Raw genomic sequence first — 13,500 nt, 5'->3', positions numbered from 1 at the left:
GAGCCTCCTCCAGCAGGGGGCACTCATGCTTTGGACTGGGTTGTCCCAGGCTTATGGCCGGGCACGTGAGCGTGTCCAGCAGCGTTGGCCTCGGTTTGTGGCAGCGCACACACAGTCTCCTGTTGAGTACAAGGTGTCCATATGGGTCACTTCGCCTGCTTTGCTCCCTCATTTCTCAGCCCATGACTTTGAATCCCCTCTTTCGAAAAGGGTCATCTGACTGCAGCTGACTTAGAAATAAAAAGCAGTGGTGGCACACTGGTTAAGCACTTGGCAGCTATTAGGTTGGCAGTGAGAACCCACCCAGCAGCTCTGCAACAGAAAAGCCCAAGAAACTCTATGGGGCAGTTCTACTGTGTTACATGGATTCACTGTGAGTCAGAACCAACTCGATGGCACACAACAACAAAGTTGGACCTAAATTTCTTGAGTTCCCGTCTAGCTGTGTGACTTTGGACCAATAACCTAACCTCTCTGTGCTTCCTTGCCCTCATCCAGTGGGGTTGATAAGTTGTCATACCACCTTGCCCAGTGCCTGCAGATGGTTGAGGTGGGGAAGAGCTGCAGGGGGCTGGAGTTGAAGGAGGAAGTGGGGCCCATGCTCCACGGGCCCACAGCCCCTCTGCACCTGGCCCATCACCTGGTCCCTGGCTGCCTGTGAGTGCCTGCTGGGGTTCCCACACCTCCCTTGCCTCTAGACTCGTCCCTGATTCAGTCTTCCACGTGGCGGGGTGGCGGGCAGGAGGTATCTTTTTAAAGAGCAAATCTGACCACGTCACCCCTCACCAATCCTTAAAACCCTGCGAGTGTTTCCCCTCGGCTTATAGGACCAATAGTGTCTGTGCAACAGTCGCTTCTTCTCTGACTCCCTCTAGAGGCTATGTACCCACAGGACAGGCCTCTGGTTCGGCTCCCGCCCATCACCCCACCTCTCTGGCTCAGTTTCCTTACCTCTCCAAGGGGCTTCAGGGATAGATCCTCACACCAGCCTATAGTCTCAGTTCTTAAATGTCGACTCCCTGCGGGAACCCCCCACTCGCCTTCCCCTCAGCTAGCTCCCTTGCCACCTGGTCTGGGGACACAGCGGGCAAAGGGCAGCTGGGGTCAGTCGGGGAAGGAACTGGTGCCAACTGAAAAGCCTCTGGGCCTTGGCACGGACCTCTCTCGGCCTGCAGTCTGGTTCTGAGTCACCTCTCCCCTTCTGCTCCCGTGTCCCCATCGCCCTGTCTCAGTGGCGGTGTCTCTCCCTCCCACCTGCTCTCTCTGGGTCCTTGCCAGGGTCCATTTCCATCCCTCCGTCTGGGGCTGCCCCTCCCGCCAGCTTTCCAGGCCTTGCTCCCCTCTGTCTCCCCCACCTTTGATCTCTGTCTCATTCTCCTTCCAGCATGTGCTCTGTGGGGCGCAGGATGTCCATGTGGCTCACCCCTCATCTGCATCCCCAGTGCTCAGCCCGTAATCTTTGGACCCTGTCTGTTGAGTACATGATGTTGTGGGACTCCTTCCTTTGGGGGCTGGGGGAGAGGGGACGTGCCCCACCCCAGTGTTCACACACACGTGCGCACAAACACACACACGCATGCAGTCTTGCGACTCGTGTACACACTCACACACACATACACGCAACCTCCCTCACCTTCTCTTACACAAGAGCCCACACATCCACGCATACCGTACACCCACGTGTTCGTGCACCCCTCCAGGCACCGCGACCACGTGTGCTCTCTGCAAAGCAGCTCGCCTCTTCTGTTCAGGCCCTTCTCTTCCTCCACACCTCCTCTCTCTCTGCTTGGCTGCAAGGAGTCCCCACCAGACCGCATGGGCCCGAGAGGGCCAAGAACCTGCCCAGGCTCCCAGCCTGGAGCACCTCCCTGCAGCCCCCTCACAGGGGCCAGACTGCATTTCTGTGAGGCCTAGGGCCTGTGCAGCTGCCCAGGGCCACTGGGGAGGTGGGCCATGTGGGAACCACCCATCCAGGGGGCCATGGCACTGTCCTGGGAGAAGGGCCCCCAGCCTGGTCCGGCTGGTGTCCACAGGGCCCAGTGGCCTACGGAGGAGTCTGCAGACCACGCCACCACTGCACTCGAGCCGCAAGGTTGCTTCAGGCCCCCTTTCTGCTCCACGGGGCTGCTGCCGAGGGTCCTTCCGGCAGCCGAGAGTTGTAAGGGGCTTGGGATGGGATTTTTCTCTTTTTGTTTTTCTTTCCTTTTTTAAAAATTTCATTTCGGTCACAGCCCTAGCTCAGACGTTCAAATTCTTGTGGGTTTTGCTGTGTCTCTTTCCTCGGACTGGGGAATTTGGCGGGAGCAGCCACAGCAGTGTGGCGGCCTCCCCCACCCGCCCCACATCCTCTGCTCCAGAGGACGGGGCGAAACCAGCCCCTGTGTATTCTGGACGGGAAGCCCCTTCTCCACCCAGCCCTGCAGAGCCAGGACACGGAGCCGGCCCTGCCCCGACTCAGCGGCTCTGTCTATGGCATAGGGAGGGGCAGGAAGGCCTGGCCGGGCTTTGAGAAGAGAAGAGCATCTCCAGAGGTCAAGGGACAGTCCCCTGCCTGAAGAACCTATTGTCCAGCCCTCACTCGTGGCCTCCCTGCCCGGAGCACCTGACTCGTAGTGTCTCCCAAGCATCTCCCACTGTACAGTCTGGTGGCTGGGGTGGGGACAGAGAGGCTACTAGGGCAGATGGGGGAGAAGGAACTGGGCAGAATCTTCTAGAAAGGCTGCCTTGAGAGGGAGGGAGCGCCCAGGCAGGCGGGGAGGGATGTGGAGAGGAGTGGAGGAGCTGGGAGTGGTGTCTAAGGAGCATCCCAGCCCAGAACCCCTGGTTCTGTGAAGGAGGCCTGCAGGGGGAGGGTCAGGGGCCGAACATGGAGCTAAAAAACCAGTCAACTTGGGAGGGGCTGGGAAGCTGGGGCAGGCTGGGCAACAAATCCAGCCTCTTCATCGTGGGCAAAACTTGCCCATGGGTCCTAGCAGGGCCTTGCTAGGTGTCAGTACTTAGAAAACAGACTGGCAAAGGAGACCAGTTGGCCGACACGGGCCCTACTGCACCATGCAGAGGGTGAGACAGCCTGCCACATGGGCCACCCTGCACTGGGCCAAGGTGGCAGAACTGTGTGGCCACCTACTGGTTATACCTGCAGCCATGGGCCAGCAGCAGGAGGGGAGGCCCAGAGCATCTCAGCTTTGACCAGCAGACTCCAGGGAGCAGAGGGGACACTGCCAATCACGGGAACATGACATCTGAGGGTGTGACCTCTGCCAAGGATGGAGAGCAGACCCCAGCCAGGGCCCTGGGTGCTGATGGGGACAAAGTACCAGAAGGCTGAGATCCAGGGGGCCACCACCTCCTGCTCCTGGACCAGGGAAATGGAGGAACTTCAAGGACAGAGGCTCACTTCACCCCCACGCCCCAACTCGGGGCTCACCGGTCAGGGAACGAGGCCACAGAACTGCAGCACTTGGTGAGACATCTCAGGGACGAAAGTCAGTGATGACGTGAGAAGCTGGCCACATCTATGCCCCTTGAATTGGTTAGGTGTGAGGTGCCAGGCTCGAGCCCACTGTCCAAGCTCCTGAGCCACTCCATTTCATTGACACACTTCCTCTGTTTCGCTGACCCTCTACTTTACCAAGGATGCTGTCCTTCTCCGGGCACTGGGCCCTCCTGATCACATGACCAAAGTATGTGTGATGACATCTTGTCATCCTTGCTTCTAAGGAGCATTCTGGTTGTACTTCTTCCAGGACAGATTCGTTCATTGTTCCGGCAGCCCATGGGATAGTCAATATTCTTCGACATGTCCTTTGAATGTGAGGGGCGAAATGAGACAGGGAAATGAGGTCAAGAGGAGCCCTGGTGGCACAGTAGTTAAAGCATTTAGCTGGCAACTAAAGGTCCACAGTTTTGAGAACCCACCAGCCACTCCCTGGAGAAAGATGAGTCAGTCAGCTCCCACAAAGTTTGGCAGCCTTGGAAACCCTGTGGGGCAGTTCCACTCTGTCCTCTAGGGGCGCTGTGAATCAACCGGATGGCAAGGGGTTTGGTTGGGTTTTCTGAATGAGGTCAGACTGAGAATGGTCTGACTCAGAAGTCAAGGCCCTCTCTTCTCCTGGCCCCTTTCTCTTCCCTCCCTCCCCAAGAGCAGGCCCACTGAGGGGGCAGAAGTGCCCACTCATAGCGGTGTGCTGGAGGTGCTAGAGGCCTGAGCAGATGGAGGAGCGCGTGCGCATGCGGGTGCGCGTAGCGAGAGCGGGTGCGCGCGTGCGAGGAGGGTTGAGGGGCACGTGCGGGAACAGGAGCGCGCAGCTTTGCGGCTGGCGGCCGGGAGAGGAAACCGCCGGCAGCCTCGCCCCTCCGCGGGGAGACGCGCGCGTCTAGACGGCTTGGCAGGCCCGTGGGGCTGAGTCACTTGTGTCTGGAGCTGGAGTCGCGGGCGCTGGGCTGGAAGGGGAACGTGCCCGCTGGGGGCCGGCGGGGATGGGTACCCACCCGGTCGCCCTCCGCCCTCACAGCAACCCGTGCCCAAGGCTCTCGAGGCCTTCCTGAGGGCCGGCGGGCAGGAACGGACTCCTGGGGCCCAAGTTACTGGCAGGAACACTGCTGCCATTTCAGCTGGCGCAGGAGGATGCGAAATCGGCCCCACGTGACCCCTATCCCGACCCAGGCCCCACTGGTCACCTGGACCTTCTCCCCAAAGCCACCCTGCTGCTCGCCACCTGCTGGCACCCTCCCCAGGCTGCAGCCTCAGGGTCCTCTAACCCCAATCCATCCTCAACCAGCGGTGGTGGCCCGTTGGGAGGGGGTTCCCTCTCTCTCCGTCTCCTGGAAACAGTAGGTCTCAAAGAAGGCAGCCTGCAGGGTGGGCTGCGGGCCTGCCACTTGCAGCACTCACAATGCCTCTGCATGGAAAATACTTTAATTGGGACCAGACCCTCTGAGGTATCCGCAGCGTTAAAAAAAAAGGGGGGGGGTTTCTCCAGGGAAGGACTGCTGGCAGCAGGAAGAGGCTGTGGTGAGTTGGGCTTTGTTCTTCTCAAAGCTTTAAGGGGGACGAGGCCCCTGTACCTTTATCCATATACAAGATGTGTTTGGGGGCATGCACCTGAGAGGGCTTGGCCTGAGCCCATAGGGGCAGACCTAGCACCGTGTGTGCATGGGTGTGCCCGCTGGTGCGCGCACGTGTAAGCACGCGAACCTTCAGGGAGAGCGTGGCCACTCCCCTGCATTGGGACTCCCAGCCTCTGGAAGGGTGAGCAGGCAAATGCTTGTTTTCGGCAAACTGCCCGCCTTTGTGGTACTTAGTTCCCACAGCCACAGGGAACTCAGACACTTGGGCAAAAGGTAGAAGGCTCAAGGATGGGCCCTTTGTCTGGGGATCACCCCAAGGGTCAACGCACGTGCGGTGGCCAAAGACATCCTTAGCTCTGCCCTGGGCCTGGCACAAGGCCTGGCACATAGTAGGTTTCGGCAGGAGAATCACCTGCAGAAGGAGGGTGGCAGGAATAGCAAAGCAGCTCCCTTTGAAACATCAGTAAGCGGGACCCTGCGCTCCATCTTCCCCTGTGTCGGGCAGCTCTGACCTCTCGGTCCATGGAGTCCTCGTTGTGTTTTCCCTCACCCTCACTGCCCTTCCCATTCAAACTACAGTCTCCACCCCTGAAATAAACCCGCACTTTGTCCCCTGTCCCCACAGCTTCAGCCCTGGACCACCCTTCTTCTCTCCTCTTCTGCCCTTGGGCCACACAGGCTACATCCCAGGGCCTGAGGGCTCCATGAATGGTCTCAATTGGCTCCCGGGCCTCCCCTGCTCTGAAGCCCACAGTGGCTCCCTGTTGCCTTCAAAACTAACAGCAGTCAGTTGCCACCATTTTTTACTCAGTCTGGCCCTCCTGCGTTCCTCCCTCCCTCGTCCTGTTCACCACCCTGGTCTCCTGGCTGGTTCTCAGGTTGGACCAAACTCTGCCCCACCTCGGGACCTTCAGACTGACCATCCCTCCTTTCTGGAGCTATTTGTGCGTGGCTACCCTCCTGGTTCACATCTGGACCCACAATGTCACTTTCTCACGTTCCCCACCTCATCCCCTATCAAGGGAGTCCCTACAGCACCAAAGCCACCACATTTCCTCCTGGTGGGAGTACGCGGGGGGCCGGCCTTCTGGTTTACCATTGCCCCGCAAAGCCCTGGCCCGGTGCCTGGCCCACAGCGGGGCTCAGGAGCGCTCTGGGCGCCGTCGGAGAGGTCTTTGCTCGAAGCTGGGGAAAAGCGTGGTGGTGTGGCATTCTAAGGAGCCTGGGGGACAAAGAGCACTGCTGCCAATTCGCCTCCTGATGGGGAGAGGGGATGTGTGCGCACACAGGTGCACACGTGCATGTGGGGGGCTACATGGAAGGGCAGGGGAAGGAGGGGAGCTGAGTCCTTCCTTGTCCTTAAATCCTGGGACGGTGTGGCTTGATGCAACCTTGGAGGTCATCTGAGGCAGTGTCTCTAGGCCCCTTCCAGCTCTCAGAATCTAGGACGTTCTCAGAAGGGGAGACTGAGGCACTGAGCAGGGAACTTGTGCTCCTGAGATCACGTGGCAAGTCAGTCTGTGGCAGAGCTGGGAGCCCAATGCTCTTTCCAGCAAGCCCCAGACTGTACCCCTAGTTCCTGGAAAATCCAGACACCCCTCCCACCCTCTGCTCCAGACACCGGCCTCAGGATTATCTTGGCCTGGGGCCTGCCTGCCCTAGCCTGAGTCCACAGTGAGGTCTGTGTGCAACAGTACTGGGGGAGGAGGGCAAGGCAGAAACTTGCTGGGAACCTCTGGCTCTGCCAAGGTCCCCACAGTTTGGCTCTGCTCTGTGGGGGGGCTCCCTCAAGGTCCCCGTGATGGCCGCATACCCCAACACTGGACAGGGTAGGCAACAGGAGGCCCACTTCTGGTGCCTACCTGCATTTGTTCTGCACCCCCACTATGGGCAGGGCAGTGAGGACAGGCCTTCTTAGGAGCTGGGGAGCCACGAGGGCCCCCAGGCTTTGCCCCTTCCTTCCTAGGTATGGAGGAGTGGGGTCCTCCCTTCTTGAGGCCGGCTGTGCCCGGGAAACCTGGGAGCAGGCTCCCCCCACCCCCAGCCCAGCTAATGGGAACCAGATGGCAGGATGTTTAGTCAGCGCCTGGGGAAACGGGTTGGGGGCCAGGATTCCAGAATGCATCCCCGGGCAGGGGGAGGGGCAGGACTGGGGCCCAGGGCTCCCTCCACAGCCTGTCTTGGGGCCCAGGCTTGGGCCACCTCTGGACCGTGAGGCAGGAGGCCTGGCCTCTGGCTTGGTGACTTCGGGCAGCCCCACCCCCTCCATTCCTTCTCTGCAGAACGGGGGCTGGGTTGGGCCCTGTCTTCAGGATCCCTGGGCCTTCCTGGGTTAGCCTCGGTGTCACATCGCTGACCGCCCGTGCTCAAGTGCCCCCCAGCTTCAGCATGCCAGGTCGGGGATACCCTCTATCACCCAAGGGGCACCCAGGCTCACAGAGGCCCCATCAGGAGATCCCCCGGGCCCGGCTGCGGCTGGTCTGTGTGTGGCACTATCCTAAATTCAGGTCCAAAACCAGGGCTTGGGGGGTGGATGATGGCAAACGTGAGGTGGCACCCACTGGAACACTGCTCCCTGGGATGCCATCTGGGGTACAGCGGGAGCTCAGTGGCCTGGGCCGGGTGCTGTGTGAAGACACTCAGGGGTCAGGCCATTTCCCACACCCACGTGGCCAAGCGGTAAGGAGCCAGCTGCAGCCCAGTTGCGCCTTGACCTGGGGGCTCATCACCGCGCAACGCCCTCCTCCCCTCCCCGCAGCCCCCTGGCCAGATCCTTCCCAGGCCGCCACTCCCCCTCTGCTCCCCGACTCCCCTCCACTTGAGCCTTGCCCACAATTAACTCATTTTTGAAGGCTGCTTCCAAACTTAAGTCAACGCTGGACGGAGCTATAGGAAAAGCTGCCTCATGCCCCGGCTGGGAGTCGGTGGTGAGATCAGGGCCCGTGCCCACCCCCGCCCGCCTGCCCTCCCTCTGCTCCCAGACCCGGGCTGGGGGCTGGCGTCCTCCTGGCCTCTGGCCCCAACGCCTGCTCCCCTGCCCCGCCCAGCAGCGCTGGCCCCCGGGCCCTCGGACCTGGCCCCCTTTCTACCCACAGGTGCCCTCTGTGAGAAATCAGAGGCATGGGGCATCTCTGGGGCCCAGGCCCACCCAAGACAGGGCTCCCTGCTGCCCAACATTGATAGCCCCTGGTGTGCACGTGCTGCCATCTGGGGATGGGGGCACTCGGGACCATTTCAGAACATTCTGCCTCCACCCCAGTTCACAGAGGAGGACGATGAGGCCTGGGGTGGGGGTCAGGGACATTGGTTGGGAGACCCAGGAGCAGAGCTGGGACTATGGCCCCAGCCCCAGGCAGGCGTGAGCCCAGGTGGTGCCTGGGCCTCCAGGGCTGGGTCCATGTTCACCACCCTTGCTCTGCCAAGGGTTTTACAGGGGCCTTCTGGGACCTGTCCCCTCTCCCAGCGACCCAGGAGGCCCCAGGATCCCCTGCCTGCCAGGCCCAGCTCCCGTCCCCAGCTTGCTCTGCAGTAGAGCTTGCGGTCTGCTGCTGTGTGTGGAGAGAGAAGGCTTCAGGAGCCCCTGGGACTGGCTGGCGCGGCATCAACGCAGGCCTCACTGGGAAGAGCAAGACCCAATCGATCCCCCTTCTCAGGTGAGAGCGGGAGGTGGGGGAAGTTGGGGCAAAGCCTGGGAGGCATTTGTTGGTGAGGGGGTTTCCGGGTGGGCGGGGAGACTCTGAGTGGGGCAGCAGGCCCAGGAGAGCCGGGAGTGGGACTGTCGCGTGCCATTGCCATTGGTCTGCGAGTCATGTGCTCCCCAAACACCCCTCCTCCGGGCTGTTCATCTGCCTCGCTGGCTCAGGTGGCCTGCCCGCACAGGGGCCATGAAGACCACGGTGCTCACCATCCTGGCTCTGTGGGTGGGTGCTGTTCTGGAGGGACCCTGGCCAAGGAGAGGCCGAGCCTGAGAGCAGCCACAGCCCTGCCAACCCCCAAGGCCTTGCCCACACTACAGTCACTGCTTGGCGCCCCTGACGGTGAGTAGCCAGCAGTAGGAAGAGCTGCCAAGAGGGGTGCATTCGGGCACTGGGGCGCCTGCCTGCCTGGCACCTTTGGATGTTGGAGTGCGGGTTGGGAGAGGGCTGGCTATATGCCTCCTTAGAAGGCATGGGGGAGTTGTGGACTCCCCAAGGCTTTATCGCCACGCCCCAGGGGAGGAGCTGGGCCCCCCTAGAGGGAACATTGCAGCAGGGGTTGGAGTGACTGCCCCAAAGCCTGGTGGGGAGCCAGAGAGAAGCTGGCCTGCTGGACACCCCGGCGTGCCCTGGGCTCAGGAAGGGCCCCATCAGCACTGGAGAAGGAGGAGCTGCTCGGGGGTGCAGGAGAGGTCTGGGGGCTGTTGCCTCCTCCCAGCCCCTCCTTTCTAGGGGCTGAGAGCCTCTCAAGGTGCCTCCTGGCTGGCCTCTGAGCTTGCCTGACCTCCCTACCCCCAGCAGGCCCTGGGGCTTCCACCTCAGGAAGCAGGGGGCAGTGACCCTGTCAGCTACCCCAAGCCAACTTGGCCCACTCTGCCCAGGAGCAGCTGCGAGACCCACATACCCCAGCCCATCCTTGGGAGGCGGTGGGCCCAGGGCCGCAAGCCAGGGCAGCCCTCTGCTTCAGGCTGCTTGACTCTCCTGGGCACCATCGGCCTGTCACGGGGTCCCATTGCAGCTCTGTTCTCCTCTGGTGCTGAAGAGGGGACCAGGAAGTCTCTGAGACAGAAGGCTGAGGGTTCCTGAGAAGAGAAAGGTGGAGGTGAGCTCTGGGAGAAGATAGCGGGCAGACAGGCCGTCGGCTGACTTCGCCACTGCAGGCAGCCCCTCAGTCCAGCAGAGCCCTAGTGGCTCAGGTCACACGGGCTCCTTCTGCATGTCAGGTGCAGCCCGTCCCCAGGAACATGGCCCAGTCAGGCCTGAGGACGGGCAGCTGGACTGGCCACAGTCCTGGCCCACCCCAAGGAGGGGGCTCCTCTCTAGCTCCAGATGCCCAGCTGGAAGCTGCCCACCAGGCCAGGGCAGGCTCAGAGGAAGGAGTTGACCTCAGAGGCCTTGGAGCAGGAGCAGGCCCAGCCCCAAGCCAGGGGCCTGCTGGAGGCTGTGGTGCGGATGCCCCTGCTCAGAAGCTCAGGCCATTGAAGGCCATCAGGGCCTGGAGCAGGAAAGCAGGAGGCCAGGCTTCTGGGAGAAAGGCCTGAAGCCATCCAGGAAGCCTCCAGAAGGGAGGACTGGCTGAGGCTTGTGGGCTTCAGCTGGGGCCTGTGCGGGTGTAGGGGGCGTCATGACCGTCTGAAGTGACCGCTGACCCACGCGGCCTGTGTTCTCAGTGAGTGTCCACACCTCAGGGCAGGGGAGAAACTACCTGCAGGCACCTCGCCCTAGCTTCAGAGCCACCATTTTGGTCTCTCCAGGCAGGTTGGCTGGGTGGCCAGCAGAGGCAGGAGTGCGTCCAGGGGGCCTGGGCCGCCCCTGTCCGTCAGTGGGGCCCTGCCGCCACGTGACCTGGCTGGGGCTGCGTCTCCTGGCCTCCAGGAACCTCCCACCAACCTGTGGCTGTGCCATTTGGTGGAGGTGGCAGACTGTGAGCAGCAACGACCTGGACTTGAGGACCTGGGGACTGCCGAGCAGGCCATGTCCTCCCTGCTGGCCTCCTGCCTCCTGGCCCAGGTGGCCGTCACTTGCAGGAACGTAAAGATGAAGCAGGTCCCTGCCCTGAGTGACCCTGGCCTGCCCACACTCTTCCTGGCAGGTGGGCGGCCCCTGTTTAGCGCCGAACCCTGCAGGCCCTGGGTAGCCTTGACCTGGAACTGTCAGAAGAACCAGCTCCCTCAGAGGTGGGAGGTGCCCCAAGGCAGAGGGCAGAGGGAGGAGCAGGAATACGGATGCGTGTGTGTGCACAGAGAACAAGATGCCCAAGATACTCGTGCACATGTTCCTGGGGCTGCCCACGTTGGAAACACTGGACCTGAGCAAGAACAAGCCACCTGGGACCTGCACCCCCACGCCTTCAAGGTGTGCCCCCTCTGCTGGGAGGTCAGAGAGGGCCGGAGGTGGAGTTGTGAGGGTTATGCCAGGGGAGGCACTTCCCACCCCGTCCCAGAAGTCGGTGCTGGAAAGGGGCCCCCACCTGCCAAGTAGAGTGTGGTCAGGCCAGAGCTGGGTGCACAGAGAGCCCCTGAGGGAGCAGACTTGAGGCAATTGATGAGGGTTCCAGAAAACCCCAGACAGGCTTGGGCAAAGGGGAAATAGGAACCAAACTGGGGTGCCCTTTGCAGGGATGGGCTCCAAACCAAGCCCAGGAAGGCCTATGCTCAGGCCAGCAGCACCCCAGCCCTCTTCTGGTCTCCCCTCCCCCTGGAATCTGACATGGCTAAAGCAGGGCCTGCAGTGCAGTAGCTTCTGGGGTATGTGCCAGCCTGAGGGGCAGGGGCTGGCTGAAGGGGGCAGGCCTCAGCCCCAGCAGGAGGACCTGCCCATTGGAGGGTTCGCTGGACAGAGTGGACAGGGTCGCCCAGCTGAGGGAGCACAGGGAGGCCCAGTGTGCCAGCCCGGGTCAGTGGCCCTGCTGCTAGGAGCGGGTCAGGGGCTCTGGCTCTCCCTGAAGTGGATGTTTCTTCAGGGCTCTGGCTGTGGGCTCATGGCGCCCACCTGCCCACCGGCCCCAAAGGGCTCAGCGAACTTCTGATGCTGGAAGTGGAGGGCACCAGCTGCACGGCGGGGCCATCACCCTGTTGGCCCTCCAGCCACTCTGCAGCCTGCTGTACCTGAGGCTGGACTGCAACCGGCTGCAGACCAGCCTGCCGACTTGCCTGCCTCCCTGCAGGTGAGCTGGGAGTCCCCCTGGTGGCCAGCCCATTTGGGGTACTTTTTACAGTCCAACACACAAGGCCTTAGCGCCAAATGGTCTCTCCTCAGCCTGACTTAGCCTTCCAGAAGCTCCAAGTTGGGTGTCCCAGAGCAAAGCCTCTGCCTTCTCTGGGCCACAGGGTCCCTTGAAAGGTCCACCTCAGTGTGGCAGTGTCTTCAGGGCATCTGGGGAGCCAGGCAGGGCAGGCAACCTCAGGAGCCCATGCAGAGATGACAGCTGCCCAAGGGCAGCAGAGAGTCCCAGGGCCAGGACAGTGCTGGGGGACCGACTGGCAGAGAGCAGGCCAGGCCTGGTCAGGCACCCCAGAATCGGCTGCCCCACATCCCACGAGCTGCTCCTGGACACCAGCGCCATCGGGGAGCTGAAGGAGGGCTCATGCTTGGCAAGAACCGGCTGCAAGAGGACCAGCTGGCTCCTGGTGCCTGGGTCCATCTCCCAAGAGGGGCCCTGACCTCCCGCCCCCAGACTCTGGCACTGTCTGAGCTGGAGGAAGGGCACTGTCCCCAGAGGAGCCCAGAGAGTCAGGCAGGGCGGGCAAGGAGGGTGATGTGTGGCTCCGAAGCCCCAGAGAGGGCCAGGGGAGCACGGGGCCTGATCTCAGGCAGCTGTCCGGGGTGCATGGTGCCTGGGCCCTCAGTGACCACCGGCTCTCCTGAGGCTTCCCTTCTATCCTTTCTGCCCAGCAGAATTCCCAAGGCCACGGAGACCCTGCCCACACTACGCCCCGCTCCTAGGAGTTTCTTCTGGAAGCTCACCTGGGGAGGCCGAAGCCTGGTCAGAGGGGGTGGTGGGGTGTTGGCCAGAGCAGGGGCGTTCTCTGCACGACGGGTGTGCAGCAAAAGGGCAGGCTGACTTCCTGCGGTCTGTCTTGGACAGCCGGATGGGGTGTTGGCCCTGAGATGGGGGACATAGGAGGGCACCTAGCATTCGTGCTCTATGCCCTCATCCCCGGCCCCCTGCTGGTCTCTCTCATAGCAACCAGCTCCTGCCAGATGGTGAAGCTGGGCTAAGGAAGTGGGTGCAGAGCGGAGGGAGTGGCGAGGAGGTAGACCCCACAGGTTCCACCGACCACCTAGGCAGAGCAGGGCAGGGCAGGGAGGCAGGGGTCCACAGGCTGACCCACCCTCCATTCTTTGAGAAGGGAGCCTCCCCGCCTTGCCTGGAACATGAAATGTTCCAGGAAAAAGTTACCCAGGACTTTTGGGTTTAATTATGTTTTTTTCCTCTCCCCACCCCCCCTGCCAAGGGGGCAAATGAAAGCTGACGTGGGAGGAGCAGCCCCAGCCGTCACGGGGCCTGGGCAGGGGCTGGCAGCCAGTCAAGCCCAGCCCGGCTCCAGCCAGGCCTCTGCTCTGCTTGCTGGGGGGAAGGGGGCTGCTGGCTCCGAAGGTTCTGGAAACAACTGGTCTCTCTGCCTGCCTAGTGGGCTCAGTGAAGCAGGTGGCCTAAGCCTAAAGGGCTGACCCTGCCCACCGAGTCTGAGGAGGTCAGTGAGAGCAGCCACTTTTCGCATAGTGCCTAAGG

At 61.8% G+C, this 13,500-nt stretch overlaps 1 protein-coding gene across 1 annotated transcript in view; it reads right to left on the bottom strand.

Moving 5' to 3' along the window:
- The window catches only part of HAUS7 (HAUS augmin like complex subunit 7), a 21,997-nt gene extending 15,828 nt beyond the window's left edge, over nucleotides 1-6,169 (bottom strand). Inside the window, exon 1 of the mRNA XM_007957201.1 lies at nucleotides 6,068-6,169. Coding sequence (XP_007955392.1) covers nucleotides 6,068-6,169 — 102 coding nt within the window. The remainder of the gene's footprint in view (nucleotides 1-6,067) is intronic.
- Between the last annotated feature and the right edge of the window lie 7,331 nt (nucleotides 6,170-13,500).

The sequence above is a fragment of the Orycteropus afer genome, unplaced genomic scaffold (genome assembly GCF_000298275.1).
Source record: "Orycteropus afer afer isolate SDZICR_OR568_19922 unplaced genomic scaffold, OryAfe1.0 scaffold00713, whole genome shotgun sequence".
Classification (NCBI taxonomy): domain Eukaryota; kingdom Metazoa; phylum Chordata; class Mammalia; order Tubulidentata; family Orycteropodidae; genus Orycteropus; species Orycteropus afer.
This window is presented reverse-complemented; position numbering and strand designations above follow the sequence as displayed.